This window comes from Microcebus murinus, chromosome 26 (genome assembly GCF_040939455.1).
Source record: "Microcebus murinus isolate Inina chromosome 26, M.murinus_Inina_mat1.0, whole genome shotgun sequence".
Classification (NCBI taxonomy): Eukaryota; Metazoa; Chordata; class Mammalia; order Primates; family Cheirogaleidae; genus Microcebus; species Microcebus murinus.
In genome coordinates this window covers 5,773,852-5,799,838 of record NC_134129.1, presented here as the reverse complement: position 1 = coordinate 5,799,838, position 25,987 = coordinate 5,773,852, and the positions used below count along the sequence as shown (strand labels likewise).

General features: G+C 38.1%; 1 protein-coding gene across 1 annotated transcript; it reads left to right on the top strand.

Annotated features, from left to right (window-relative positions):
- The first annotated feature begins 24 nt into the window (after positions 1-24).
- LOC105883086 (UDP-glucuronosyltransferase 2B4-like) lies at positions 25-25,987 on the top strand. The gene is made up of 7 exons (XM_012785975.3): positions 25-1,334; positions 1,462-5,839; positions 7,879-8,027; positions 10,713-10,844; positions 12,869-12,956; positions 13,853-14,072; positions 24,423-25,987. The coding sequence occupies exons 2-7, from the start codon at positions 5,116-5,118 to the stop codon at positions 24,700-24,702; spliced, it is 1,593 nt and encodes a 530-aa protein (XP_012641429.1). The 5' UTR covers positions 25-1,334; positions 1,462-5,115; the 3' UTR covers positions 24,703-25,987.

The following is a 25,987-nucleotide window of genomic DNA, read 5'->3' as shown; positions in this document are numbered from 1 at the left end:
AGACCATCACAATATCCTGTCTCAGTGTTACAATTTTTTATGAATGCTTAGGATGCTTTACTTCATTTTGGCATAGTATTTGGTAGTTTTAACTTCTATTAACTTGTTTGAATTTCTTTGGTGGGAGAATACATTGAATGGTTTAGAATATTCCTATGTAGAATGTATTAATATTAAAAAATTGGCACAGAATGGAAAACACAAGTGGAAATCATTCTCAATCAAGTCCATGCAAGCTCATATTCACCAAGAATTTTACACACTGTGAGTGAGCTACTCAGGAGAGTGACCAGGTCTCCACGACAGCGAGGCCTGCTGTTCTCTCCCCTGTGACAAAGCTGCTCTCCGTGGGACACAGTGTGAGGACAAGGACAGTCCCTCCCTGACAGTTAGAACAGCAATTTCAAGTGTAATTTCAGGATAAAAAGTGTCTCATACCTAAACAATGACCGAGGAAATATGATCATTTAACTATGTACCCAAATACCATCAAATTCTATGTATAAATGGAACCCTTGGGACGATTTCACTAAAATTCTAAACCACATAATCATAATCCAGCATGTCAGTGACTATTAACCTTCACCTACTGTCTGTGTGCGTGTGTGGGAAAAGACTGGGAAATTCTGACACACTAGAAGTGAAGGAGAAAAGACTATAGACCTGAAGAAATGTGGATATAAAATCATCCCAACTCTTAGTAAGATAGCCTCCTGGTAATAATCAGAGAATGACACCTATGTCTCCAAACCAAAAAAATGTATAGAAAAAGGCCTGAAATGAACTATCAATTTAGAATTACAACCATATAGAATTAAAGCCAAGTGAAGCCCTCTTTTAAAAAAGTAAATTATAATAGTAAATACAATAATATAGCGGAACAGTCTGGGTATAATATTTTCTAGCACTATCTCTCCAAACAACATTGCAATAGCTCCACTTCATTTCTTCCTCCAATACACATACATACATGCATGCACATGCAAACACATATTTGCACAAAACCACAATAGATGCCATCTATCTCATAATACACATTACTTTCCAAATAAACTCAGTGATTAGCTCAGTTAAAAACTAGCCCTTGCTCTAATAATTTTAATAATACTTGATTGTCTATTCTTAGATGTTGCAACGAATCTTGTCAAATATGTTTCTTATACTGACACCCGTTTGTGACGGAACACATTCTTCCTTCACAGGAGATGGAAGACTTTGTCTAGAGCTCTGGAGAAAACGGCGTTGTGGTGTTTTCTCTGGGGTCGATGCTCAGTAACATGACAGAAGAAAGGGCCAATGTGATCGCTGCAGCCCTTGCCCAGATCCCACAAAAGGTTGGAGAAAGCGCCTAATGGTGGACAGCTACCGAATCCCTCTGTCCAACTTTGTAAAGAGTATGGCTGCAGAAAATTTCTGTCAAAAGCGTTAACTGTTAGTAACTGTTGTCTGTTTTTCTTCCAGATGTTTGCTACAGCAGGAAAGAAGGCAAAAAGGGAATAATTAGATCTAGGTTTGAAGCTGGAACCCATGAAAGATGGGAATCCTTCAGTTTATTCGACCAAGAAGAGATGGTGATGCAAGGTTACCTTCCTCCTGTGACCATTGCCTTTTCAGGATGTAGTTTGTCAAATCAAAGTTTGTTTATGTCACAGTTGATACTTCTTTAAAAGTTAGAAATATTTTATTGTGAAGAGAAAAGAAAGGCTGGGGGACATTAAAAAACTTAAATATGATATGGGTTTATGGAGACATGCACTTTTCCAATTCAGAAATTATGTCAAAACTATTTATCAGACTTTACATTTCCATATTGTACATGAACATGAGACCATCAATATATCCTTGCTCAGTATTAATATTGTTTTACACATGCTTGGAATTCTTTCCATCATTTGGGTATAGTATTTCGTAGTTTTAATTTCTGTTGAAAACTATCCAACCCTTACACACTGCTCACAACCCTGACTGGTGTGCACTGCTGGGTCAGGCTCTCAGATTTAAAAGGTGCTTCTTCTGCATCCCTGGGAGCCCAGACTCACAGGAACTGCTAGATTGCGAATGGGAGGACCCAGATATGCAGTCAAGGCAACAACACTATTGGGCAGCTCTTCCCGAGGGCTTTAAAAACTCCCCTCCGATCCTTGGGGAGATTCCTGGGAAAGACTTCTGAGACCTCAGTTAAATGATGGGGCTTCACTGCAATATGTTGATGACATACTAGTTGTCGGCACCACAGAAAAAGGCATCCAACAAGAGCACTATTCTAACTCTAAACTTCCTGGCTGTATCCAAGGTATCCAAGAAAAAGGCTGAGAATTTACAGCCTTCAGTTAAATATCTTGGATTCAGGTTTTCCCCGTGACAGAGTCTCACTTGACAACAGCTGTGGAGCTTCTGGGATGTTGCCAGTTTCTGTCACATCTGGATTCCTAACTTGGGACTTATTGCTTAGCCTCTGTACGATGCCTTAAGGGGAGGAGATAATGAACTGTTATGGTGAACTGGGGATGGACATAGGGCTTTCTGAAATATCTAGGAATAACTGTTGAGTGCCCCAGGATTGGGACTCCCAGATATAGGAAAACCTTTTGATGTTTTTGTGCATAAGAAGCAAGGACTGAGTCTAGGAGTGCTGACTCAGCACCTGAGAAATATTAAGATACCCATTGCTTATTTCTCAAAGCACGTGGACATTGTCACAAAGGGATGACCTTCTTGCATTCGGGCTATTGCTGCCGTGTGTCTCCTGCCTCAAGAGGCAGAGAAGTTTACAATAGGCCAGCCCAGCACTCTGCACACCCCACTGTGTGCTCCCCTTACTGGAACAGACAAGAGAATACTGGCTGGCCTCTGGGAGGCTTGAGAGATATCACACCATCCTTTTGGATACATGAAATATAACACTAAGAGCAGTCTCTACCTTAAATCCTGACACCTTAATTCCCCAAATGCCATCTGAACCTGTGCATGACTGTTTACAAGTAATTGAATGAGTTGATTCTAGCCAGCTGGATCTAACTGACGCACCCTTAGGAAAACCCACACCTAGAGATATTTCTGATGGAAGCAGCTTTATGGACCAGGGACAATGGAGAGCTGGGTATGCAGTGATAACCCATCAGCACATATTAGGGCTGAAGTCCTCCCTTCTGGAACCTCAGCACAGAAGGCAGAATCCGCAGCTATTGTCTGGCACTCCAACTAGATAAAGGCACACAAGTGACCATTACCTGGACTCCAGGTATGCTTTTCCTATTGTTTAGGTGCATGAGCCATATGGAAAGAAAGGGGACACTTTGAGTCCAGTAATAAAGAAATAAAATATAGCAAAGAAATCCTAGCCTTGCTAGATGCCATTTTAGCCCCCGAGGAAGTAGCTGCAGTTCATTGCCTTGGTCATCAGGAGACAGACGGTCTGGTGGCAAGGGGCATCATCAGGCAGCTCAGGCCACGAAGGATGCAGCTACCCTTGGAATCACAGCAAAATCAGTTTTCCTGTCCTCTGTTGGCCCTTCACCCCGGCCTGGACTGCTTGTGCTGAAGGCAAGGGCCATGTGGGGTTGTTTGGAGCATGTAGGAGATTTCTCTTTCCTCCTGAACAATTTTTTTTTATGTAGATGATCTTTGCACTAATTGGTTACTCATTAAATTTTTAGAGTTCAAAGCAACTTTGAAATAACTAGTGGAAAAGAAAAACAGGTTTCACATTGGTTATATAATTTAAATTCTTTTAATATTAATCTACCGAATAATGGATGAATCTCATTTTCTTAGTGGACAAGAGAACCAGTTATATATCTGATGAAGGGCTATTAAAAATATATATATTTAAAAATATAACTCAATAATCAAATAAAAATATTAAAATATGACTCAATACTAAGACAAATGAGCAAAACAAAAAGGAACAAGAGATTTCAGTAGAAATTCTGCCAAGAAAAATATACAATGGATGATAAGCACAAGAAAAACACTCTCTGCACTTTTAAAAAACAAACACATGTCAAACATAATGAGATATCACTTCACTCTCACTGACTATAATCAAAAGATAGATAATAAAAAGTGTTGCCAGGATGTGGAGAAACTGAAGCCCTCATAGAAGGCTGGTGGGAATGAAAAAGGTGCAGCCGATGTGGAAAACAGTCTAGCAATTCCCCAAAAGGATAAGCATACAGGTAGCATATGATCCAGTAATTCTACTTATAGGCATGTACCAAAGAGAAATTAAAATATGTCCATGCAAAGCTTGTGCATGAATGCTGATTAACCACATTATTCATAAAAGCTAAAACCCAAACAGAATCAAGGTCCATCCCTTGATAAATCAACAAATAAAATATTTATATCCATACTATGGAATACTATTTGGCAATAAGGAATAGGATGGATGATCCTCTTTAGACATTATGCTAAGTAAAAAATGCCGGTCACAGAAGACCACATACTTTTTATTCTCTTTATCAAACTGTCCCAAAAAAGAAAATTTATAGATAAAAAACTAAATTAATGATTGCCCAGAGCAGACAGGATGGGTAAAGCAAAGTGGGGAGATAAAAGCAAAAGTACACAGGGTTTCTTTTAGGGAGATAAACCTATTTGTTGTAGTAGATGTGCAATTCTGTGAATATACTAAGAAATATTGAATTTTAAACAATAATGGTGACTAATATGGAATGTACATTATATACCAAAACAATTTTACAAAAACCTATTTGAACCATGATAAGCGAGAAATACTGACTCAGCCGTATAATTATTTTATTTCTAGTTCTGTGTCACAGGACTGCAGACCCAGGAGCCTCTTACTGCCACTATTTTAGATAGAAATCTAAAATATATGACATAGGACATGTTATTTGCACTTGCAAGGTCATCACAGTCAGCTGGATTAATGCACTTATAAACAGAAAGGGACGTTAAACACACTTGAGTGAACACAAAGTCATCTGCCTTTGCTCTGTCCACTTGGCAGCCACACTCTGAGACTGCTCAGAGGATGGACTTTGAGTGCAGGAGTTAAATTTTACCTTGATTAATTTATCCTTCATTATAAGCATGAGATATGACAGAAAGGACCAGCAACTCGAATAAAAAGCATTGCATTTCACCAAGATGGCTATGAAATTGGCTTCAGTTCTCCTGCTGATGCAACTGAGTGGTCACTTTAGCTCTGGGACTTGCGGGAAGGTGCTGGTGTGGCCCACAGAATACAGCCACTGGATGAACATGAAGACAATCCTGGATGAACTTGTCCAGAGAGGACATGAGGTGACTGTATTGACACATTCTGCTTCCATTCTCATTGATCGAAAACAAGCAACCAGTATTAAATTTGAAGTTTTTCCTACATCTTTAACCAAAAGTGATTTTGAAGATGTCATCATACAGCTGATCGATAAATGGATATATGATCTTCCAAAAGATACATTTTGGTCATATTTTTCACAAGTACAAGAAATCATGTGGAGATTTTCTGAAATCATGATGAAGTTCTGTAAAGGTGCAGTTTTAAACAAGAAACTTATGACAAGGCTACAAGAGTCAAAGTTTGATGTGGTTCTTGCAGATGCCATTGCTCCCTGCGGTGAGCTGCTGGCTGAGATACTTAAAACACCCCTTGTGTACAGTCTCTGCTTGTCTCCTGGCAACCAATATGAAAAGCATGGTGGAGGACTTCTATTCCCTCCTTCCTATGTACCTGTACTTATGTCAGAATTAAGTGATCAAATGACATTCATGGAGAGGGTAAAAAATATGATATATGTGCTTTATTTTGACTTTTGGTTCCAAACATTGAATATGAAGGAGTGGGATCAGTTCTACAGTGAGGTATTAGGTAAGCCATGTTTTTAATTTGTGATTGTTAATTCCTATCTTTCCTTATCCCTTGGAAAGGGAGCTTTTATTACTATGAATCAGATGATTGTATGTTTTGTAAATGCAATTATGAAATGAAAATATAAGATGAAATATCAATCTCACAAATATTATGGAAAAATTATAGGATCAGTTAGAACCTCTGGCCACCATTTCTATATTACATCCACAAAGTCATAAATGTGCAAATTACAGAACTTAGTATTTCTTTAAGCAATATAGTATCTACTTTATTACACATTTTCTTTATCCCTAATAAAAGTTAATGGACACATCAAGAAACATCTTGATGAAGGCAGATATGTAGATTGAAGAGTTAAACATTGTTCTAGCACAACTATTAATGTAGCATTGAGGGAGTTATTTTTCCTTGTGTACCTTAACTTCCTTATTTAGAAATTAAAATATTTTTTTCTATATAACCAAAAGAATTCCTTCGCGGTTGAGAGACAGGTCTGTCTCAGAAATAAACAACTAAAACCTGAGGTTTCCAACTTTTCTACGTTCCTTCACTAAGGGCTTGGAACTTCTCTGTTTTTTTTTTTTTTTGAGACAGAGTCTCACTTTTGTTGCCCAGGCTAGAGTGAGTGCCGTGGCGTCAGCCTAGCTCACAGCAACCTCAAACTCCTGGGCTCAAGCGATCCTCCTGCCTCAGCCTCCCAAGTAGCTGGGACTACAGGCATGTACCACCATGCCCGGCTAATTTTTTGTATATATATTTTTAGTTGGTCAATTAATTTCTTTCTATTTTTAGTAGAGACGGGGTCTCGCTCAGGATGGTTTCGAACTCCCAACCTCGAGCAATCCGCCCGCCTCGGCCTCCCAGAGTGCTAGGATTACAGGCGTGAGCCACCGCGCCCGGCCGGAACTTCTCTGTTTTAAAGACAAAAATCTTACTGATGTGTAAACATCCAAGTTTGTGTCTACATTTTATTAAATTATACATCTAAGTTAAGTAAAATATGAGCCACATGAAGGGGTAGCAAATTCTATACATTCCTATAATTTAAAAAGAATTCTAGCTTCCATGTGTAAATATTATATATTTATTCTTAAAATAATAATATTAATAATATCTTCCCATGAATCCAAAAAAGTAGTATCTAAAAGGATTTCAACCACATTTTCAGAAAAACTCTTTTATATACTAGGAGAACCAAATATCATCAGACTACCTTCATAAATTGTTGAAAGTGTATTCAGTACTTATTACAATGAAGTTTATGGGTTTTGTAGCATTCATTGATAGCAGAGCTCAAATAAACATATATATGTTAGTACAGTAGCGCTAGAAAATAAGCAACTGCATGGGTAAATCCAGAGTGGCTTATATTAGTAATTACTGATGCTTGTGAATATACTGATGTGATCTTAGAGACATAATCTCCTCTAAAAATTCTCTTAGCACTTTGCTGTTCTTTTTTTTTTTTTTTTTTTTTTTTTTTTTTTTTTTTTTTTTTGAGACAGAGTCTCACTTTGTTGTCCAGGCTAGAGTGAGTGCCGTGGCGTCAGCCTAGCTCACAGCAACCTCAAACTCCTGGGCTTGAGTGATCCTTCTGCCTCAGCCTCCCGAGTAGCTGGGACTACAGGCATGTGCCACCATGCCCGGCTAATTTTTTTTTATATATATATCAGTTGGCCAATTAATTTCTTTCTATTTATAGTAGAGACGGGGTCTCGCTCTTGCTCAGGCTGGTTTTGAACTCCTGACCTTGAGCAATCCGCCCGCCTCGGCCTCCCAAGAGCTAGGATTACAGGCGTGAGCCACAGCGCCCGGCCGACTTTGCTGTTCTTATACAAACCTATGAGCAACATATATGGTCCATGGGAATTAAATCACGCCTATAAATCAATATGTGTATGAGTTTGTTTTATTAAAGCACAAACACCTTATATATCTTTGGCTACATTTTTCCAACTCCTTTCAGGAAATTACTTTCATATTCTCAAGACAACTCTCTTGTGTCATCTATGTTTTCTTGTCTTTCTTCTTTTCAGGCAAAACCACTACATTATATGAAACAATGAAGAAAGCTGATATGTGGCTTATTCGAAACTATTGGGATTTTGATTTTCCTCGCCCATTCTTACCAAATTTTGATTTTGTTGGTGGACTCCACTGTAAACCTGCCAATCCCCTGCCTAAGGTGAATATATTCCTATTTGTTTGGTTTTGTTTAATTATTGTAAGAGCAGAGGCTCTTCACCATTGTTCTACCTTAAAAGGAACACCGTTCCTCACCAATGTAAAGGTGTCCCCAAAATATTGACAGGAAAACTTAATGTTTTCATGTTTCACTCCAGCACTGAAATCATTCCTCACTGAGATCCAGAGTTTTACATCTTAGAGCACCAAAGGGAAGGTTTACCTTATCAGAGCAGGTGTTTCCTGCCTTAGGCCAAGTCCACAGGACACCTCAATAAAGCTGCCGGGGGAAATTTTTGCCTCAACCTCAGAATTGCCTAAGAGAGAAGCAGAGAGAAAATGTACAGTGTGTATATAATAAAAACCAAATAAGTTCTACCAATGTATATGAAAAGTGACCTTATATTTTTTGTATTTGTGTATTTTAAAAGAGTAAGACTTTTGGCAAAATATATCAAGCATTTTAAAAGTGCATGTACCTGTTGGTTTCAAAGTATACGTATGTGAAACTATACAAACAAAAAATAAATCAAGATGGAAGATACAATATTTCTGGCAGATATTCATAAAATACTCAAAGTAATTTAGATATCTTATATTAAAAAAGATTAAAAACTGATACTCTGTTCATACCATATTACCACAATAATTTTACCAAAAATTAATTAATCAACCATAATGCAAGTTTTGTTGGAAAATGAGGGGCAAAATGATGAAGAGAACAAGATCACAAAGTTTTCTCTGATTTCAATTTATATACAGTAAGACACTCTTGAAATTCTGACCCCAGAGGGGAAGTGGGGGAATGGAAACACAGGTAACCTAAACATTTGTACCCCCTTAAAATGCTTAAATTTAAAAAAATTAAAAAATAGAAAAATAAATAAAACAAAATTATCAAAGAATAAAAAAAGATTAAAATTTTCTAAGCATATATCACATAAATACCCTGAGTCATATAAACAGAATAAATATCATAATGAAATCACATGAACAATTTTAATTGGGAATATGTCTTGACAGAGAGTATGGATGAAACTCAATACTTTTTGTTTTCATTTTTTATACTATTACAAAATTTCTTACATTGATATTGTATTCTTTGTATAAAGGAGTCACAGAATGAGATCCGTAATGAATCTATAAAGAGAGATTGTATTACTTCATAGTGAATGAATGAAGGTTTTTATAGGCAGTCAGCCAGTGAGACAAAACATCGAACACAAGTTACATGAAATCTGTCTTCAGGTAACTGAATCACACAGAATACCTGGATGTCCCATGTATTACCTGGAAGACTGTTTAAAGCACAGTTTAAAGTCCTCTTAAAACTGATGCCACTGATTAAAACTCTTCTTTCTGTAAACAGCTGTTTTAAATAGAGAGTTCACCCCAAGGATTAACATATGAAAGTTTACTTGTGATGTAGAAAAATATTGATCATTATTTTGCAGAAAGAAACAATCAATTTAATAGGAAAGGAACAGCAACAAATAGAGGGTATAATTTGGATATGATGCCCAGGAAACACTTGGTTCTACATTTATTTGATCTTTCACCTCTTTCCTTTTTTTTTTTGGCAGGTGGAGGGGGTTGGTTGTTTGATTTTCTTTGGTGGGAGAATACATTGAATGGTTTAGAATATTCCTATGTAGAATGTATTAATATTTACAAATTGGCACAGAATGGAAAACACAAGTGGAAATCATTCTCAATCAAGTCCAAGCAAGCTCATATTCACCAAGAATTTTACACACTGTGAGTGAGCTACTCAGGAGAGTGACCAGATCTCCACGACAGCGAGGCCTGCTGTTCTCTCCCCTGTGACAAAGCTGCTCTCCGTGGGACACAGTGAGAGGACAAGGACAGTCCCTCCCTGGCAGTTATAAATAGCACAGCAATTTCAAGTGTAATTTCAGGATAAAAAATGTCTCATATATAAACAATGACCTACGAAATATCATTAAACTCTGTACCTATATACCATCTAAATCTATGTATCAAAGGAACCCTTGGGACGATTTCACCAAAATTCTAAACCACAATATCATAATCCAGCATGTCAGTGACTATTAACCTTCACCCACTGTCTGTGTGCGTGTGTGGGAAAAGACTGGGAAATTCTGACACACTTGAAGTGAGGGAGAAAAGATTATAGACCTGAAGAAATGTGGATATAAAATCATCCCAACTCTTAGTAAGATGGCCTCCTGGTAATAATTAGAGAATGACTCCAAGGGCTCCAAACCAGAAAATATTATAGAAAAATGCCTGAAATGAACAAAAATGATTTAGAACTATAACCATAGAGAATTAAAGCCAAGTGAAGCCCTCTTTGAAAAGTAAATTATAAAATACAATAATATAGTTTAACATTCTGGGTATAGTATTTTCTAGCACTATCTCTCCCAAGTATATTTTAATAGCTCTACTTCATTTCTTCCTCTCACACACATGCATACACATGCAAACACATATTTGCACATATTCCCACAATAGATGCCATCTATCTCTTAACACATACTTTCAAAATAAACCTAGTGATTACCTCAGTTAAAAAATGACTGTTGCTCTACTAATTCTTGATAATACTTGCTTTTCTCTTCTTAGATGTTTTTAACAATCTTTTCAAATATGTTTCTTACACTGACACCCATTTGTGACGGAACACATTCTTTCTTCACAGGAGATGGAAGACTTTGTCCAGAGCTCTGGAGAAAATGGCGTTGTGGTGTTTTCTCTGGGGTCGATGCTCAGTAACATGACAGAAGAAAGGGCCAATGTGATCGCTGCAGCCCTTGCCCAGATCCCACAAAAGGTTGGATAAAGTGTCTTATGGTGGACAGCTACTGAATCACTCTGTTCAACTTTGTAAAGAATACAGGGGCAGAAAATTTCTGTCAAAAGTGTTAACTGTTAGTATAGCTCCGCTTAAGTTAGATATCATCTCAAAAACTTAACTATATATGGAAGATGCTATGATAGTAAAGAGGAGGGTTTCACTTGTACTAACTTTGACATTAACAGTGTGATAATAACAAATATACTGAAAAAGTGTAGGGTAGTTTTGATATTATTGAATATCATGGTATTGAAAGCATGTAAACACAAATCACCAAATTTTACCCTGCCGTTTAATCCTATTGTGAGAGACTTCCTGAGGGCTCTTTATACATTACAGATATTATCAGATACGAGTTCAATTTTAGCGAGTGTCTGCACTAGCACAATAACAATAAGCAAGTATTAATAAAAGTCTGCAATGCATTGCAGCTTAGGTTTCCCATGCGATCTGACCTTTTGTAACTCCTATAAATGTGGAAAAAGCCTATTTGGTGTGCGGTCAGGGTTCTATTCAGAGAAAAAATAATTGGGCTGAGAAATCACTACTCCAGGTACCCACCCAGCCAAGTTGAATTACAGAAAGAAAAATTTGCCTGCCTTGCTGGACAGGCCTGGATGTAATGTGAAGACACAGGTGGGATCCTGCCCTAGCAGTAGAACCTGTGCATTATAAAACGTGGCCCCACAAGACTCTGACCAAACCACTAGACAAACACCTCCTTTGGATTGAGGAAGGAGAATGGAATAAGGGAAGAACTCAATCAGAATGAAGGCAGGAATGGGAAGAGATTCAGAGGCCCCTTCCATAAGATGTAGTAGGCAGGTATTGCCCACTAATAATATACAAAATGCAGTTGCAGTCTATGTGAATTGTGAATTAGTTTTTAAGTTTTCTGTCTGACATAGATTTCTCCTAATGACCTGTGCTACTTTTTTGCTGAAAACTCCATAGTCTTCAACACTAAAATACCAACTGGAAGGTAAACATTTCTAAATTTTATTGAAGTTTAAAAGGATTGCCTGGAAATTCTACAATAAGCTTATTTTGGTACTGGGCATGGAAATGGCTTAGTTACAGCAGACCATATGAATCACTGCTGTAGCCTATCATTTAAGTGTTAATGATCTGTTAAGCAAAATACAGCAAAATACAATTTTGGACTTTTTAACAGCTGTGTTGGTATTCATCAATTGACCACCAGCACTTTTTTCTACAGTGAAAGAATTCTGAAACTAGAAATAGCTGCAACACTATGAATATTTCTCAAAAATTGCCACTTAAACTTTTTCTTGGAAGCTGTGCTTAATAAATTCTACCTAACAGTGGTCATGCATACTACCAATGCAGCATGGCTATCTTTCTCACAAGCAGCTCATCATACAGATCATTTTTATAACTCACATGATGTCAAACTGTAAAGAAATTACGTATGTAAAAAGTAGATATAAATGAACTACTACTCATATTACTCAAATGCTTGAGGTGATAGATACCAAAATTACTATGATTTAAGTGTTACACATTCTATGCATCTATGAAGACATCGTGTATACATATGCAAAACAATTAAGTGTCAAAGCTAATTAAATATAAACATTTAAAAGAAGGAATAAACAGAATATTATTAAATTTAGAAGATGGCAGCTAATAGAAAATAGGCAAATAAAATCAATGGAAAGATCATTATTGATGTATGTGTTTTATATATACATTGTCTATTTATTCAATACTTGAATTTAACATTGAAAGTACCATTCATCAAAGTTACTTAAAATTCCTATATGCCAAAGTGATTCTAATCATAAGCACATGCAATCTGGTTATTCTATTTTATCTCAGAGTTTCAGTAGTCCTCATTACTTAAGAACTTTGTTCTCATTTCTTCATCCTTTGTATGGAGGGGATTTAACTAGATGGTTGATATCCCCTTTAGAGTTTTACTGTGCCATAACTTTGGAGTTACACTCATGAAACAAGATATTTTCTTTACCCAACAGGTTCTATGGAGATTTCATGGCAAGAAACCAGACACCTTGGGACCCAATACTCGGCTGTACAAGTGGTTGCCCCAGAATGACCTTCTTGGTGAGATACTGGAGAAAGAATACTGAATATGTGACTAACAGCCGATTAGAGTGAGAGTAGGTCAACAGCAACTAACATATGGAATATTTATTGTTGAAAACTCAAAAATAAACCTAACTATATTTATATTTATTTTCAAGCCCTAGTGGGGAAGAATAAACTACAACAGTTGCCATTTTGTTACATGCATTCATATTCTTTATTTCCAAAAACAAAGTATCCTTATATGAGATGTATCTGATTCTCAGATAATTTTCCATAGCGCCCTGGGTTGTCTGTCTGTCTCCTATTTCTACAACTTCACCCCTGTCCTCCCTACTCCAAGGTTATTCCACACGGCACTTAAAAAGAACAGTTGTTCTTCTATTACCGGTGACTCTGCATTTTCTATGGGAATAAATCCCAGGCTTTACTACACTGTGTCGACACCTCCACAGGGAAGCGTGGCCTGTCCTTCCTCTGACCCCAGCCCTGCTCCCAGCACTCTCCCTGTGCCCTGGGCACTCGCATGTCAGACTCCCTGACTGCATGTTGCTTTCAGAGAACGTGTTTTTATGAATACATGCCGAAACTTTTCCTTTTCTTCTTCCTTTTTTATATTTCACACATTTTCTTTTACTCAAAATGTGTCTTTTCATTCTCAGCTTGCTAATCTCATATTCATTTTTCCATTCTCGAGTCCCACACCATTTCTTCCATGCAGGCCTCACTTTCCTCTCCAGCAACAGTAGGTGCTTCCTCCTCTGAAATCTGACAGCAATTTCAGGGCAGTGTTGTGGGTGTTCCAATCTGTTATCTAGAAAACATTACAACTTTCAGTGTCCTGTATTGTCCTTTTCTCATTTTATGCCTAAGGTGCATAATCCATAATTTCTTTGATATTCACCCAATTCTAGGTCACACAAAAACCAAAGCTTTCATAACTCATGGTGGACTCAATGGCGTCTATGAGGCCATCTACCACGGGGTCCCCATGGTGGGCATCCCTTTGTTTGCGGATCAACCAGACAACATTGCTCACATGAAGGCCAAGGGGGCAGCTGTTAGAGTGGACTTCAGCACAATGTCAAGTGCAGATTTGCTCAGTGCCTTGAGGACAGTCATTAATGAACCTATGTGAGTATATTAATTTTTTTGCTAGGTGGTATTTATAGATAGGTTCTCTTGTCAACAAGGAGGATGAGATTCATCCCTTTTTCAGTAGATTAATATTGAGAGAATTTAAATTATATAACCACTGTGAAATCTGCTTTTATTTCCAGTAGACTCTTTTTCTGAAATGCATTGAACTCTATAAATTTAATGAGTTAACAAATAGTGCAAAACTCTTCTATATAAAAATAACTTCAGATATATAGTGAATTATAAAAAAAGATGAATTTTAAAAAAATAAGACAGAAATTCACATTTAAAAGGAGTAATTAACTTAGAAATATGATAAAATATTTTAACTCAATTCCTAAAATTTCTGAATGTATTACTTTAACTTTTTTGTTTATACTTTTACTTCAGTATATTATGGGGGTACAAATGTTTAGGTTAGGTATGCTGCCCTTGTTCCCCCGCACCCCTCGATTCAGAGCGTCAAGCCTGTCCATCCCCCAGACGGTGCACATCACACTCAATATATATGTTTATTCCCATCCCCTCCTCCGCCTTCCCATCTGCTCGACGCCCAATGAATGTTATTCCTATATGTGCACTTAGGTGTTGATCAGTGAAATCACTGTGCTGGTGAGTACGTGAGGTGTTTATTTTTCCAATTTTGGTATACTTCACTTAGTAGAATAAGTGTCAGCTCTATCTAGTGAAATACAAGAGGTGCTTGTATTGTTTCTTATACCTGAATAGTAGTCCATGGTACACATATACCACATATTATTAATCCACTCATGGATCAATGTGCACTTGGTTGTTTCCACATCTTTGCAATTGTCAATTGTGTTGGTATAAACATATGAGTGCAGATGTCTTTTTTATAGAATGTCTTTTGTTCTTTTGGGAAGATGCCCAGTAGTGGATTGTTGGATCAAATGGTAGACCTACTTGTATCTTTTTAAGATATCTCCATATTGCTTTCCACAGAGGTTGACCTAATTTGCAGTCCCAACAGCAATGTAAGAGTGTTCCTATCTCTCCACATCCTCACCATCATTTATTGTTTTGAGACTTTTTGATAAAGGCCATTCTGACTGATGATAAGTGATATCTCATTGTGATTTTGATTTGCATTTCTCTGAATAATAGAGATGTTGAGCATTTTTTCATATGTTTGTTAGCTATTATTCTGTCTTATTTTTGGAAAACTTTCTGTTCATGTCCTTTGCTCACTTTTTAATAGGGTTGTTTGATTTTTTTCTTCCTGATTTTCCAGAGTTCTAAATAGATTCTAGTTATCAGTCCCTTATTGGATGTGTAGCATGCAAAAATTTTCTCTCATTCTATAGGTTGCCTGTTTGCTCTCGTGAGTTTCTTTGGTTGTACGGAAGCTTGTTAATATGATCAGGTCCCATTTATTTATTTTTGTTATTGCTGTGATTGCCTTTGGGGTCTTCTTCATATATTCTTTGCCTAGACCAATGTCTAATAGTTTCACACCTTAAGTTTAAGTCTGTTACCCAGCATAAGTGGATTTTTGTGAGAGGTGAAAAGTGTGGATCCTGTTTCAGTCTTCTACAGGTGGCTTTCCAGTTATCCCAGAATGATTTATTGAATAAGGATTCTTTTCCCCAGTGTATGTTTCTGTCTGTTTTGTCAAAGATTAGATGGCTATATGGGGATGATTTTATACCTGGGTTCTCTGTTCTGTTCCACTGGTCAATGTCCCTGTTCTTGTGCCAGTGCAAACCTTTTTTAAGTACTATAGCCTTGTAGTATAGTTTGAAATCAGGTAAATTGATACCTCCTATTTTTTTTTATTGCTTAGGATTGCTTTTGCTATATGGGGTCTTCCTGGGCCCATACAAAGTGTAAAATTATTGTTTCTATATCTGTGAAAAATAATCTTGTGATGTTGCACTGAATCTGCAGATCACTTTGGGTAGTATAGACATTTTAACCAGGTGGGTCAGTAAGAGCGAGAGCTCCTGCTGGACAGGCGTGAGATGGTGGGAGGGTGACATAAAAGAGACAACGGGGCATCCTGTTGACTCAGCTCCATGATCCAGAACCTGTGTTCCTTTTTGCTTTCCTCAAAATTTACTTTGATATTATCATTACTTTAATGGTTTTGATAATGGGATATATTTTGCAATGCATAAAATTCAGCTATTTAGAGTATAAAATATAAATATATTTAGTATCTTTAAAGAATCATGAAGCCGTCACCATAATATAATTTTAGGATTTTTTTTTATCAATCCCAAAGAAACTTCATAGGGCATAGATATCTTTTCCAATAAGTCTCTAACCCCAGGTAAATACCAATTCCTTTTTTTCTCTATGGATTATTCTTTCTAGAAATCTGACATCAATGGAGTCATACAATTAATGGCGTTTTGTAAATAGTTATTTTCACTAGGCATAATTGTTTTTAGTTTTATTCATATTGTGCACGTATCAGTATTTTATTCCCTCTTATTGCTGTATAGTATCCTTTGGTAGATGAATATGCAATAATTAATCCATCCCGTTAGCAGCTCAGGGATATTTTGTTTATTCCAATCATAACATTGTTATGCATATTTTTGTGTGAAATTATGTTTTTTATATTATGGCAGTAGAAATTACTAGTGGAATTGCTGTGCCCTATGGCAAATTTTGTTTATGAAAAACTACTGACAAATTGTTGTCCAGTGTATAGGCACCAGTTTTCATTAATAACAGCAGTATAGGAGGGTTTCAATTCCTTCATATGGTTTCCAACACTTCTCATCTGTCTTTTTATTATAGCCATTATAGTCGGTGTAAATTATCCTCTCATTAGTCTTGATGTGTATTTCTCTTATAGCTAAAAATATTGAGCGTCTCTTCCCGTGCTTACTGGTCTTTCACCAATCTTCCTTGGAGAAAGTTCTGTTTCAATATTTTGGACACTTTGTTGATTTTAACTTCTTTTTTTTTTTTTTAATTTCGGCAGATTATGGGGGTACATATTTTAAGGTTTCAATCAATGCCCATTTCTGCCCCCCCCAAAAGTCTGAGTCTCCATCATGACCATCCCCCAGATGGTGCACATCTCACTCATTATGTATATATATACCCGCCCCCATCCCCTCTCCCACCTGCCCAATACCCTATTACTATAGTACCTATGTGTCCACTTAGGTGCTACTCAGTTAATACCAGTTTGCTGGAGAATATATCTGGTGCTTGTTTTTCCATTCTTGGGATACTTCACTTAGTAGTATGGGTTCCAGCTCTAACCAGGAAAATATAAGATGTGCTATATCACCACTGTTTCTTAGAGCTAAATAGTACTCGATGGTATACATATACCACATTTTATTAATCCATTCTTGGATTGATGGGCACTTGGGCTGTTTCCACAGCCTTGCTATTAGGAATTGTGCTGCTATAAACATTCGAGTGCAGGTGTCGTTTTTGTAGAGTGTCACTGGATCTTTTGGGTAGATGCCCAGCAATGGGATTGCTGGATCAAATGGTAGATTCACTTGTATCGCTTTAAGGTATCTCCATATTGCTTGCCACAGAGGTTGAACTAGTTTGCAGTCCCACCAGCAGTGTAGGAGTGTTCCTCTCTCTCTGCAACCACGCCAGCATTTATTGTTTGGAAATTTTCTGATAAAGGCCATTCTCACTGGGGTTAAGTGATATCTCATTGTGGTTTTGATTTGCATTTCCCTGATGATTAGAGATGTTGAGCATTTCTTCATATGTTTGTTGGCCATGCTTCTGTCTTCTTTAGAAAAGTTTCTGTTCAAGTCCTTTGCCCACTTTTTAATGGGGTTATTTGATTTTTTCTTCCTGATTTTCGTGAGTTCTAAGTATATTCTAGTTATCAATCCCTTATCGGATACGTAGGATGCAAAAATTTTCTCCCATTCTGTAGGTTGTCTGTTTACTTTCATGACTATTTCTTTGGCTGTGCAGAAGCTTTGTAGTTTGATCATGTCCCATTTATTTATTTTTGTTCCTGCTGTGATTGCCTTTGGGGACTTCTTCATAAACTCTTTGCCCAGGCCGATGTCTAGGAGAGTGTTTCCAACTTTTTCCTCTAGAGTTCTAATAGTTTCATACCTTAGGTTTAAGTCTGTTATCCAGCATGAGTTGGTTTTTGTGAGAGGTGAAAGGTGTGGGTCCTGTTTTAGCCTTCTACAGGTGGCTATCCAGTTTTCCCAGCACTATTTATTGAAGAGAGATTCTTTTCCCCAGCGTATGTTTTTGTCTGCTTCGTCAAAGATTAGATGGCTATATGAGGATGGTTTTATATCAGGATTCTCACATCTGTTCCACTGGTCAATATTCCTATTTTTGTGCCAATACCATATTGTTTTAATTACTACAGCTTTGTAGTGTAGTTTGATATCTGGCATAATAATGCCTCCCATTTTGTTTTTGTTGCCTAGAATTGCTCTTGATATTCGGGGTCTTCTTTGGTTCCATATGAAGCATAAAATTATTTTTTCTATATCTGTGAAGAATGCTGATGGGATTTTAATAGGTATTGCATTGAATCTGTAGATCAGTTTGGGTAGTATAGACATTTTGATGATATTGAGTCTGCCGATCCACGAGCATGGTATGGATTTCCATCTGTTGACATCCTCTGCTATTTCCTTCCGCAGTGTTTCGTAGTTCTCCCTGTGGAGGTCTTTTACCTCCTTGGTTAAGTATATTCCTAGGTACTTTAATTTCTTTGTTGCTATTGTGAAGGGAATTGAGTCCTTGATTTGGTTCTCAATGAGATTGTTGTTGGCGTATATGAATGCCTCTGATTTCTGTGTATTGATTTTGTATTCTGAGACTTTACTAAATTCATTGATCAGTTCCAGGAGTTTCTTGGTTGAATCCTTGGGGTTTTCTAGATACAATGTCATATCATCAGCAAACAGTGAAAGTTTGATCTCTTCTGCCCCTATTTGGATACCTTTGATTCCATTTTCCTGTCTGATTGCTGTAGCCAAGACTTCCAGTACTATGTTGAACAGAAGTGGAGATAGTGGGCAGCCTTGTCTGGTTCCAGTTCTAAGTGGGAATGATTTCAATTTTTCCCCATTCAGTATGATGTTGGCTATGGGTCTGTCATATATGGCTTGTATCATTTTTAGGTATGTCCCTTCTATGCCTATTTTCTTAAGTGTTCGTATCATGAAAGGGTGTTGAATTTTGTCAAAAGCTTTTTCTGCATCTATTGAAAGAATCATGTGGTCTTTGTTTTTGCTTCAGTTTATGTGTTGAATTGCATTTATAGATTTACGTATGTTGAACCATCCCTGCATCCCTGGGATGAAGCCCACTTGGTCGTGGTGGATATTTTTTTGATAAGTGTCTGGATTCGATTAGCTAAGATTTTGTTGAAAATTTTTGCATCTATGTTCATTAAGGATATTGGTCTGTAGTTTTCTTTTTTTGTTGCATCCTTTCCTGGTTTTGGTATCAGAGTAATATTAGCTTCATAAAAGGTGTCGGGGAGGTTTCCGTTCTTCTCGATGTTGTGGAATAGTTTCTGCAAGATAGGTACTAATTCTTCTTTGTAAGTGTGGTAAAATTCGGGTGTGAAACCATCTGGACCGGGACTTTTCCTTTTAGGGAGATTTTTAATTGCTGTTTCTATTTCAGCTGTTGAGATTGGTCTGTTCAGGGAATCTATTTCTTCCTGGTTGAGCCTAGGGAGGCTCTGTGTTTCTAGAAATTTGTCCATTTCCTCCACATTTTCTAGTTTGTGTGTATAAAGATTTTTGTAGTATTCATAAATTGTATCTTGTATCTCTTTGGGATCAGTTGTGATATCTCCTTTTTTATTCCTGATGGAGCTTATTAGAGATTTCTCTTTTCTGCTTTTCGTTAGCTTAGCCAATGGTGTGTCAATTTTGTTTATTTTTTCAAAGAACCAACTTTTTGTTTTATTAATCTCCTGAATAGCTTCCCTGTTTTCAATTTCGTTTAGTTCTGATTTGATCTTATTGATTTCACTTCTTCTTCTGGGTTTGGGGTTGGTCTGTTCTTCTTTTTCCAGCTCTTTGAGTCGTTTCATTAGATTGTCTATTTGTGATCTTTTTGTCTTTTGGTTATAGGCATTTATGGAGATAAACTTTCCTCTCAGAACTGTTTTAGCTGTGTCCCAGAGGAGTTGATAACTTGTGTCTCTATTGTCGTTTTCTTCATAGAATTTTTTTTTATTTCTGTCTTGATTTCTTCATTTATGAGGTAATCATTTAGTAGGAGGTTGTTTAATTTCCACATTTTTGTGTAGAAATGTGAGTTTCTGTTAGGGTTGATTTCTACTTCTATTCCTCTGTGATCTGAGAAGGTACATGGTATGATTTCTTGAGGTATGATTTCTTTTTTTTAAATTTCTTGAGATTTTCTTTGTGTCCTAGGATATGGTCAATCTTAGAGAATGTCCCGTGAGCTGATGAGAAGAACGTATATTCAGTGGATTTTGGGTAGAATGTTCTGTAAATGTCAGTCAGACCCAATTGTTCTAGAGTTTTGTTTAAGTCCATTATTTCTTTATTAATTTTCTGTTTGGAGGATCTGTCTCGTGCTGTCAGTGGGGTGTTGAAATGTCCGGCGATTATGGAGTTGCAGTTAGCAGGGGTCAAAGTTCTGTACTCTGCTTCCAGGAAAAGCTGTCAGGGCGGGGCTGGAATGGTCCCGCTCAGCCAGAAAGTCTGGTGTGGGGGTGGGGTTGTCTGAGACCCGCAGTATGGAGCGGGCCTCGCTTCTTTCCACCCTCCCCAACTCCGCAGCTACTCCTGGGCCTCTGCCAGCAGGCCAGACCACAAGCCACCAGGCCTCCCTGGACTGTGATGCCGGCGGGGAGGTTCCCTGCACAGAAACGCCACCTGGGTTGGGTGCACGGCCTACTCCTGGGAGGAGGGTTGCCCATTAGGATGCCGATCTGCCCCTGGAGGCACACACACCTCAGTAGGCTGTTCACGTATAACCCTTCTGTGCCCCAGGCAATACTAGCCCTCGGTGCAGGGGATCTGGTCTGCAAGTCCGACATCTGGGTCCCAGAGTTCAAACTGTATCTCCACCAGGGAGAGGATTTCCGGTCCCAATTCACCCACAGGGAGCCCAAGCTGGGTCTATGTCTCTCAGCCTCTGAGTTGGCACCGTTCTCCTGGGAACACCATGCCAGCAGCACCTGGGAGGGCGGGCGGGTAGCAAGCTCACAGTCTGAGTTCCCCTGAGTCAGCTGTAGGGTCCCAAAAGGGAAGGTCCCATTCCCTGGAGGTGCCTCCAGCTGGTGGCAGTATTGCCTCTCTGGGCAGCCTCTGGTAGGGTCGGCGGAGGGGAGGAGGAGGAAATATGGCCCCTGCCGCGTGGCTCGTGTCTGTGCACACAGAGGTGCCCAGTGGAAGTTGGGAACCTGGTGCCACGTCTGCTACAGGCTCACCGCTGGCTGGCGGCTCCCATCTCTGGGCTGATATCCGTAGGTCTCTCCACCCACTGGGGAGCCCACCAGCAGTCCCAAATGCAGGGGAGGGGAAACAGCAAATCCACCTCCCCTTGCCGCTGGTCTCCGGGCTGCTCCGGTGGTCTCAGCCTCCAGTTCTCCTCCACAGCCTTCTCCCGTGGAGTCTCCCGGGGTCTCAGGTACCCCTCCTTCTGACCCTCGTCTGCTGTATGCTCGTCTTCTTGCTTCTTTCCTCTAATTTCTGCTAGAATCTGTCTTTTCTGCAGAGACACTCTTTCTGGCAGTGTTATTCGTCTGCCAACTTGCTCCACCCCCCAATTTTAATTTCTTTTATTAATGATTTATTTAAAAACTTTATATATTGTGATAACATCCCTTATCAGATATATCATTTTTATTTTATGTATTTGTGTATTTATTTTGTGACAGAGTCTTACTCTGTTGCCCGGGCTACAGTGCCATGATGTCAGCTTAACTCACTGCAACCTCAAACTCCTGGGCTCAAGCAATCATACTGCATAAACCTCCCATGTAGTTGGGACTACAGGCATGTGCCACCATGCTCTGCTAATTTTTTATGTATATATTTTTAGTTGTCCAGCTAATTTCTATTTATGTTTTTAATAGAGACAGAGTCTTGCTCTTGCTCAGGCTGGTCTTGAACCTACGATCTCAAATGAACCGCCCGCCTTGGCCTCCCAGAGTGCTGGGATTACAGGCCAGAGCCACCACAAGGAGCGAGATATATGATTTTTAAATATTTTCTTCCATTCTAAATGGGTTGATTTAGACCAGCAAGACACAATTGCCTTTGAAAACATCAAGATGATCATTCTCAGATTGTATTTCCACTATTTTACTTACATTCTTAATGATACCCTTTGACGCACAAATTTTTAATTTTGATAAAATAAATCTTTAATAATTAATTGTTTCCATAGTCACAGGCAATAATTTGGAAAATGTTATGGCTAGACCAGCCACTACCAATTCAGTATTTATTACTACTCTCCATAATATTGTTATATAAAGAGGTATCACCTAAAGGAATACTTTAAGAAATAGTAAACACCAAGTGATAAGAATACGTTAAAAAGATAACAAAAAACTGGAAAATAAACATACAACAGGTTGGAAAATAGAAGAGAAAATACGGAATGAGAGTTATAAATAAATGTAAATACAGCAGTACTTGTATTAATATAAAATCTAAATAATGACTCAGGACATAAGCATTTAAAGAACACAATATAAAAATGTAATGTATGTGACAGATGTTTAGATATTTATGTATAGCATATATATGTACTACATTTATACACATGTATGCTCTTGTGTGTATGTGTGTATAAACTGGAAAGACACGTTTGTCAAGAATATATATAATAGTTACCTGAGTTGACCATATAGATCACAACTCAGTGAATATTTCAAGATTCAGACTCATAAAGATAAATGGTCTACCCATACTATATATATGACTTAAAAAGAGTCAAAGAGATGGTAATTAAAAATTTTATATTCGTCAATTAAATATATGCTTTCATACAATTCAGAGTCAACAAAATATCATAATAATGCACACACTCTTGTCCCAGAAATGCCTCACCCAAATATATAAGCAGAAGCATATGAATATATAAACCCGATGATAAATACACTAGAATATGTATACCAGAATTATTACTAGTGTCCAAAAACATGAACAAAATAAATATCTATCAAAAGTAATAGTAAGAAATAATCTGTAGCCATTGTCAATCAAGGGGATACTACACAGTCATAAAATTAACAAACAACTGCTATAAAAAGACACTATATGATTTAATTATATAAATAAAGAAAGCTAATTTATGGTGTTAGAGGTCAGGGTCATACTTAATTTGAGGGTGAGGGTAGTGACTAAACTTATCTAAGAAAAGGGGATACGACTGAGCAGGTGCGATACCACATATTGTAATCTGGGCAATAGGTGCGTTGGGATCCACATAATTTTTTAGTTAAATTTAACATTTGAGCTGTTTGCTTAGAGTATGTACATTTATCTTTTCAATTTCCTATTTAAAGGTTTCTTTAAGATGATATACAACACATTTTAAAACTCTAAGATCAAATGAAAAATAAGCGCACTAAAATAGAGGAAATCCTAGGGGTGCTACCATACCAGGAGAAGCCTGTCTGAGAGTCAGCATTTAAGGGGAAGCCTCAAAAAGAGATGGAAGCAAGCACTGTGTTGTGTCAGTGAAGAATGTTCCAAGTTAGGGAGAGAGGGGACAAAACGTTTAAAGGTGAGTACACAGGTGGTAGCTAAAAGGACAACAGAAGGACAACTTCCCTGGAAGAGAAGGTGCATGGGAGAGAGTTAGATGTTCCAGGACTGACAATGTAGGGTCATGTAGAATACAGAACAGATTCTTAATGTGACGAGAATCCAGGTGGAAGTCTTGTTCTCTGAGTGTCATAATATGACACTTGTTTCACAGAAATTCTTTCTGGGTACTGGATAGGAAACAGAGAGTAGAAGAGAAAAAAGAATAGAAGCAGAGAGACTTCTCAGGAGCTATTTCCACCAGCAAGACACAATTGCCTTTGAAAACATCAAGATGATCATTCTCAGACTGTATTTCCACTCTTTTACTTACAGTATGTGGAATACCTCATAATATTTTTTCTACTAGAAAGTTACTAACATTTGCACCTGCCCTTTCATTTTCCCTTTTAAAAATATTTTAATAGTAAAATTCCAATTCAAAAATCAAACTGGCTATGATGACCCAAAACATTCAAATTCTATGTCGATATTGTGACATTTCCTTTGAGTCGTTTGCATGACACTTTTCCCAAACCATTCATGAATTTCATATGGTTAGCCAATAAGCTTACGTTCAATGTCAGAATATTTATGACTTTTTTCCCAGATATAAAGAGAATGCTATGAAATTATCAAGAATTCAGCGTGATCAGCCAGTGAAGCCTCTCGACCGAGCAGTCTTCTGGATCGAGTTTGTCATGCGCCACAAAGGAGCCAAACACCTTCGGGTTGCAGCCCACGACCTCCCCTGGCTCCAGTACCACTCTCTGGATGTGCTTGGGTTCCTGCTGGCCTGTGTGGCCACTGCTATAATCGTCATCATGAAATGTTCTATGTGTTTTTGGTGGATGTTTGCTACAGCAGGAAAGAAGAAAAAAAAGGAGTAATTAGATCTAGACCTGAAGCAGAAGTCCATGATACATGAGAATTCTTCAGTTTATTCCAGCGAGAAGTGCTTGTGACGTAAGATTCCCTTCCTCCTGTGACCACCTGAATTTTCACAATTAAGTTTGTCGAATCTGTTTGTTTATGAAACAATTGATAATTTTTTGAAAGTTAGAAATATTTGATTGTGAAGAGAAAAGAAAATCTGGGGGAAAATAAAAAATAAATAAATATGATACGGGTTTATGTAGACATGTACTGTTCCAATTCAGTACATGAATTGTACTTTCTCTCTCTCTCTCTCTCCTCCTTCTTTTCCCTGTCTCTGTCCCTCTCCCTGTCTTTCCATATTTCTTCTTCTCTCTCTCTCTCCTTTATTCCTATATTTCTTCTCTGATTCCTTCTCTCATACTCATGCCTGTACATCTATGCTTCTGAGAATCCAGCTATAGGCACTGCTACTAGTAGAGGAGGGAGGGAGCCGCTTGGAGGTGACAAAGGGGTCTCTCTTTTCACATCTGGGTACAGAGGTGACATCAGGACTTACTTTGGGCATCTCCTTCCCATTCCTCACCAGGCTACACCACAGAGTTCTGTTCAACACCAGGACATTCAAGGCAGGAAGAGTGATGGAAAAATCCAACTGAAAGTGGGATGAAAATTAAAACGTTCATGGCTTACTAAGATCTGTAATGAAGACCTGTAATGCCATCCAAAGGGCTTTCAATCTTGATGTGGGTCTTCATCCAGAAGCCCTGAAGTGTTAGGTAGATAGTAAGGGATTCTGGGTTCCCTAGGGACAAAAGTGGTTGCTGTTGCCCTTATCTCGGTCCTTCCCAACCCTGATTCTCTATACTTGGGGAAGGAGGGACTACCCCATCAATCTGCCAGTTAGAACTTGGTGTGCCATCAGCAAAAGATGCAGAGGACTCTCTAGCCCATGGACCAAACCACATGAGAACCATCGAGACTGGAAAGTGACCTAGAACCTGATATGTAGTTAAAGCTCAGGTCATTTGACTCCCAACTGTCTAATCAAAGTGGTTCCATGGTGATGGTGACCTCTGAGCCACAAGGGAGATCTCTATGTGGACACTATAAAATAGGACTCAGACCATAGCCAAGCTCTCTCTTTCTCTTTGCTCTTCCTTTTGACTGTCCTGCTGGTACAATGGGTCCAGTATTCGTCCATGCCATATGCGCCATGCTTTGTAAACCCATATCATGCTCTTGCCCTATAATGTTATCTTTCTCTCCTCAATAAACCTCATTTCCGTGCTTGCCTAA